Raw genomic sequence first — 6,643 nt, 5'->3', positions numbered from 1 at the left:
TCCTCCACAACTAGACTGAAGAACAAAATGACAGCAACTTGTCTGTTCCCCTTCCCCCAATTCCCCAGCACTGTTTCCATCCCCCCAATTCCCCAATAAAAATCTTTAAAAAAAAAAAAAGAGAAAGCCAGGGTTTTGGTATCACAGGGATTTCCAATCTCAATCCTGCCATTGCTAACTGTGTGTTCATATATATATATATTAGTAATTAGTAATCCAATTCAGGAAGCCACTGCTTCATTACCTTCACAAAGAAGAGGTCATTAAAGAGGCAGTGCAGTGGCTCTTCCACCACTCCACGGAGCTGGATGTGCAGGCACTCTTGCCGGTAACAGGCTGGGCACGTGTCAAGCTCAAAGAAGATGGCCATGAGGGTCTGAATGGCATAGAAGCACTGCGTGGAATCTGCCTCCTTCAGCTTCATTGGCAACACCCTGGCGAATGTTACCATGGTCACAAGGAGTCCACTGACCCACAGAGAGGTTACTCACGCTACCAGCCCGAGGATGCTGAATCTGATGATATAAGAGTCTCACCAAAAAGGGAAAGCAGCCTCAAGAGAAGCAGACCCTAAGGCAGAAAGCAGGAGTCTTTACCTGCGCCCTTCCTTCTGGGCCAGGATGTTTATTTTGGCCAACAGCTGACTCTTGCCATAGCCTTTTCCACCTTCATACACAACTGCTCGTCCCTTCTGCTGCTGCAAACATCCCTGCTGTGCCATTCGGAAGGCTTCCAGTTCTTTCTCCCGGTCTGTAGAGAGACAGGGAGCACCTAACCCTCCTGTGCTTTTTAGTAAGCACTCCATGTATTTAAATTAATATGCAAAGTTAAGTCTCCAAATGGCCCCGCTCAACCCCCCCCCCCACCCGGATTCCTGGCAGAATCCCATTCTTTGATGAGGCTTCATACATCTCTTTCCAGAAAATTCACTCTGGACTATACAGACATGTGTGCTGGGCTTGGGGATTTGCTCCAGAGCCTAAGAAATGGCATTCAGGACAATTAGGCGCCATGTGGACATGAGGCTACTCTATGTTCTTAGCTTTTAGTAAAAGTTTCCATAATAACAATTTAGTTTTCAAAGTCTGTCACTGCTATGTAAAGACAATGGACTAACAGATATAGACAAAGTAAGTACAGAGTGGCAACATCGTGATGCTATCTTCGCTATTTAAGGATGAGGGATTTCCCTTTCAAGGCGATCCACAACAAGCTGGTCAGATCTCAATAGCTGAACTCAAACTTACAAAGATTCTTACTAAATGTTGGTACTTCTCAGGCAAAGTGACAAAACTCCACCTGAAATTTAAACATTCAACATGGAAAAGAAATGGCAAGTCCTCTCCAGAATTAACATTAAATTCACTAAGAAGGCTGCTTTCTATATTTTAATACAAGCTTAGAAGCATTTAGTCTTGAATTTTGTTTTTAAATCACAATTAGTCACCTACAGCTGCAAAAAGATAATTTAAGGTAGAAAAAAAATTCTCACCTAACAAAGGGTGATCTTTATTTCTCTCTCTGGCCAAATGTCTCTTCCCAAACATTCTAGGAAAAAGGACAAATGGAATGTGTCCATTAAAAATAGACTGGGATAGATAATGTATCTTAAAATAGAGGAATAATTGTTCTCATAAACAAGTGTTTTCAGATAACTCAAGAGGTACAGAGTTCTGTATAGAAGAGTTTAAAAAAAACTAAAAGTTTTGGGAATAGGGAGGGGAGAAGTATTATTGATTGTTCTAAGTTCAGGGGAATAGATACACTGTGACGTACACAAAGAAAAAAGAACATACAGATTAATGACCTATTGTTATTCCTGTTGGATAGCAAGGAGTTCACTGAGGAACTATTTAAGAACCAAACATAAAAGTTGAAGATCTCAGACACTAAACCCTCTCTTTATGTTTCTTATTCCAATAGGCCAGTACCAGAAGTATCTTCCTTTCTAATTTCATACAGTCAAGCCCTGATTACTCTCATGCCCTGATTCTGTAACAGAGATCGGAATGAACTATCACACAAGGACACTCACATACATCTTCTATGACCAAGATATTCATACATCTTCCCGGGGTTGGAGATGTTTTTCATCATTTTCTCTGGCAGTTTCTTGAAGTTGTAAGCAGGTAGCATGGATCTTAGATATGTTACCTCATCACAGGACACCAAACCTGGATAAGCCGTTATCATTCGGGTCACAAGGCTCACTTTTGGACCAATCACTGTGTCCAGGAGACAGAAAAGGATTCAAGAATTTTGGGATCATCTCCTCCACCTTTACCCGCTAAGTCACAGAACCAACAGTCCCGTGCCTTATTCTACCTGTGTATTCATGTCTTGCTACTGCCCCGACCATGCCACAGAAGACTGGTCCATTGGTGATACTGATGGAAACAAGCCTGGGGATCAGAAAAGCAACAATGGGTAAATACACCGTCAGAAGCCTCCAAGGCAGGCACTACTAGATCTGCCACCACCTACATCCAGAAGTCTAGTTTTAGAGCTCAGAGTAGAACAGGCCAGAGGCTGCCGTCAGTCTACATCATGTGATAGAAACAAAATAGTCCCCCTATTCCAGGAATGTTAGCTAGGGTGCAATTATTTTAGGGAAATTTTAGGGGAATTTTGGGGAGTAATGATTAGTAAAAAGACTAAAAATACCTTATATTTGTCAGATACTTCATATATGCTTCTCGAAGTACTTTCAAATTGATTACCTCGCCTGATCCTTTAGTGGATCATTAACAACAAACATGTGAAGTATGTACTCATATGTGGAGCAAATATATGAATCCCTTTTTTTTTTTTAAAGATTTTTATTGGGGAATTGGGGGGATGGGAACAGTGCTGGGGAATTGGGGAAAGGGGAACAGACTATTTGCTGTCATTTTGTTCTTCAGTCTAGTTGTGGAGGACGTTGCTTCACTGGCCCAAGTTGGCACCATCATTGNCAGTGAAGCGACGTCCTCCACAACTAGACTGAAGAACAAAAGGACAGCAACTTGTCTGTTCCCCTCCCTCAATTCCCCAATAAAATCTTAAAAAAAAAAAGAAACTAAAAGGATGAAGATGAATGGAACCTATCACGTTTAAAGTGGTTTACCCCATCCTGCCTGTTCTCTAGTTTTCTCTTAGAAACTAACAACATTTTCTGCACCAATGGTGTCTAACATTCTCACTCTTCCTGTTTACCTTCTAATAGGCCTCACTTCTATTATATCACAGCTCGAGGATGCCTTTCTGGGTTTACACACACTTCTACTCCTTTTTTCCTCTCCCGCCCTCCTCCCTTCTCCCATTTCCCCCATCCAAATCCTCAAGGCACTCTTCTCTTAAGTAATGTACAATTCGCTGTTGAACTCTCATGTTTATAAATCCCCTCTAGTGGACTGTCATGTTTACAGATCCTATGTTCCTATCCCCATCTCCTGTGCTGCTTGCAAAGGAACTATAGGAGATTGATTGACTCAATGAAGTTATCGGAGGCAGGTATTTAGTGTTTTCACCATAGTTGCATATTATTTGCCAAGTGCACTTAGCTAGGAAGGGCTAATGTTGCCTATAATGCCAGCAGAGAATGCGCATGTTCCTTGTAAGGGCTGGGGGTGGCGCCATGTTGAAGACGAATTCCAGCAGCTGGACCAGGGTCGACCCCTCGGAAGCTAAGCTTACCTGAGAGGGTTTCCCACTTGCTGTTCTCCTCCTCCTCCTCCTTTTGTATGTCATGAAAGAGCAGTATATCCTTAGAGAGAAGATCCTGGCATAGGACCTCACAGTAGAGAGGGTTTCCCAAGCACCTGTGGAGAATGTAGCTGTAGAGAGGTAAGTAGGGGTTGCTGACTAAAGATCCCCACCTGAAGACAGCCAAGCATAAGGCTATTACATAATAGGAATATTTCTTCTTTTGTTACAGTGAGCTCTTGGTAGGAAGGAAACAGCAGCACAGAAATGTAAGCAAAAAATTATGATTGGCTTTGAAATATATTTTGGCAGTAACTTTTCTTCCTTAGCTATTTTGCTTCTATTGATGTTAAAAAGAACTCATGTCCCCTTGCTAAACTGGCCTGACTACATATAACCGACACATGAAGCAAGCCATCCAAGTCCTAACTGTCCTGTGAACACTTGGGAGGCTAGCCCAGGGAGGTAGGGCCTTCCGGGCTGGTTACTAATGCTGTTCTCTCCCCCAGCTCTGGTTCCATGAGACCTGAGAGCCTTCTCACTTATATTATGGCCCTGGCTCCTCCCTTAATGAAAGGCCCAGCTAGTCCTAGCCACTCACATCTGCAGCTCTTGGGGGATGCTCACCACCCTCAGTTCCCAGCATGCCATTTTCAACAGTGAGTTCACTGCTAACTTCATGATGGGCACCAGGACGGCCTGAGGGCTCTGCAGGAAGTGCTGGGCCCTGCCACATAGGGGCAAGGGAGGTGTCAGCGTCATCACGATGATGATGGGCACACTGGAGAGCAATGCTCCCAAAAACTCCCAGGAAGCTGCATCCAGATGCTGGGCCTCGTCAATGAGGAAAATCATCAGTGTTTCCCTCACTGCCTGGAAATAACAGCAAAGAAACAATGACAACCTCTGATTAGAAATGAAGTCACCTGGTCTGCAAATCTACCGTGAATTTCCCATCAACAATTTATCTAAAATGTCAACACAGACTGGGGTTTTCAGAGTAAAATGTATCCTAAGTCCAGGCAATATTTTACTTCATAAATATAAAATATAGCCTGTGTCTCTAATTCCCAAAGAAATGTACTGTGTTTCTTTGGACAAGAAAATATTCTCACTGAAAAAAGAAATAAGCATCAAAATATTCTCCAAATCAAACGTAAAGCTTTCAAATATTTCATTTTGGCAAAGGCTTCACAGTGTGTGGGAATTCATTCCTTAAACCAGTAGTTTCCAAACCAGGATGCACATCAGAATCACCTGGGAGAGCTTACTAAAACTACCAGCTACCATGCCCCACTCATATAGACATAAAAAAAGTGTATCCACTTTTCTCCACATTCCCCACACCTATTGCATTCCCGACTGCAGCAGGTAACTATTTTAATGTTTATTGTTTAGGCTTTTGTTTGTAATTTGTTCCTATAAAATGTGGTTGTTTTGTCAAGAAAATTGTTTTAACTGACCTCATTATTTCTCTCTCTCTCTTTATTCAGGACTGTTTTTAAGATCGTGCTGTGTTGCTGTTCTGTTCCCTGATCGTTAACTTCCGCATTATACTCCATAGTGTTCATACCTGAGTTCACGCCAATGCCTCCCTCGCCTCCACAGACAAACACCGCAATAAACAGACTCCCTGGAATATGTCCAGGAGTGGAACTGCTGGGTCTAGTTGTTAAAGTTTGACTAGTTTCTTCTAGATTGCTTTCCAGAACAGCTACGTTAGTTTCTGCTCATACAGATTTTTGATTCTGTAATCCTGGGTTGGGGCCTGAGTATTTGTTTTTTAATAGTTATCCATCTGTATTTAGAAACCACTGTTTTAAATTAAGTTACTAAAATTTCATTAAGAAACAGGATCAGAAAAGAGCAAAGACCTTTTATTGTATGCTGTGCTATACAATGGACTTAAGATTATGGATAGATACAAACAATGAAGAGATCAACAGATGGGCATGCCGGTCAAGAAATACCTACTTTAAAGTGTGATATGCATAGATTAAAATGAGCATAAAACCATCTCCACATACTAAGAGTTAATGGTATGTAGCAGAAGTACCCACCTCCTGTAGCACTTGAAAAAAACACTCCTTAATCTTCCTTTGTCTGGCCAGGTCATCCATGTGTGACACTTTGAAGGACAAGGGAAACTGACCAGGAAAATTATTCATATATTAGCATTAAAAATAACAATTTAATAAAAATATACAGCTTCTCCAAACAGAACAGAAAATGATTTTATTTTGAGTGAGGATGGGTTTCTGTAGTGCTGGGCATAATGTTACAAACATCAATATACAGTTCAGAGGGTGAGACCGAAAGGCCACTGGCAGAGAGGGAGAGCTCCCTTCCATGCCAGGCTCTGGCAAACCCTTAAAGGATCATGACTAAGGAGAAAAATGATAGGTTGGACTTAGCCACTTTGGACAGCTCCAGTACCCCAGTTACTCCAATTATCCCAGGACAAATGTGTGCATGAGACTTCTCAGACACAACTGCAGTGGGCATCTCTTAAGACTGTTTCCTGTGCTAGGCTGAGGCACATCAGCTACCATGGACCTGAGAGCCAAAGTGGGGCTGTTCCTCAACCACTCTGGCCCAGGCCAGAGCCCAGGCAAGGCCTGTCTTAGGACAGGGCTATGCTGGGGGACAGATTATATATCGTCTCCTTTAAAACCCACGCAAGTATTACACTCCTCATGTTGCAGGTGAAACAACTGAGGCTCCAAGTGCTAGGATAGACAACTAGCAAGTGTCAGTCAGTCCTAGAACTCACTCTTCTCAAAAAAGAGAAGGGCCGGCCGAGGGGTGTGTTGGTTAAGAGCTGGCTTGGGACGCCAGAGGGCCCTGGTTCAGATCCCACATAAAGGGCCAGTGACACTGCCCTCTACAGCTAAGATGCTGAACAACAGCTCAACCTGGAGCTGGGCTGCCGTGAGTCGCTGGCGACGGCGTAGGCTGC

The 6,643-nt window shown here is 42.8% G+C and overlaps 1 protein-coding gene across 1 annotated transcript in view; it reads right to left on the bottom strand.

Moving 5' to 3' along the window:
- The window catches only part of LOC109393791 (adenylate cyclase type 10-like), a 54,617-nt gene that overhangs the window by 23,442 nt on the left and 24,532 nt on the right, over window positions 1–6,643 (bottom strand). Inside the window, exons 10-14 of the mRNA XM_019663384.1 lie at window positions 2,326–2,402; window positions 2,036–2,225; window positions 1,493–1,548; window positions 597–750; window positions 214–434 (exon numbers count right to left, since the gene is read on the bottom strand). Coding sequence (XP_019518929.1) covers window positions 214–434; window positions 597–750; window positions 1,493–1,548; window positions 2,036–2,225; window positions 2,326–2,402 — 698 coding nt within the window. The remainder of the gene's footprint in view (window positions 1–213; window positions 435–596; window positions 751–1,492; window positions 1,549–2,035; window positions 2,226–2,325; window positions 2,403–6,643) is intronic.

This window comes from Hipposideros armiger, unplaced genomic scaffold (assembly GCF_001890085.2).
Source record: "Hipposideros armiger isolate ML-2016 unplaced genomic scaffold, ASM189008v1 scaffold_389, whole genome shotgun sequence".
Taxonomy (NCBI): domain Eukaryota; kingdom Metazoa; phylum Chordata; class Mammalia; order Chiroptera; family Hipposideridae; genus Hipposideros; species Hipposideros armiger.
The sequence above is the reverse complement of the archived record's forward strand: the minus strand, read 5'-3'. Positions and strand labels throughout refer to the sequence as shown.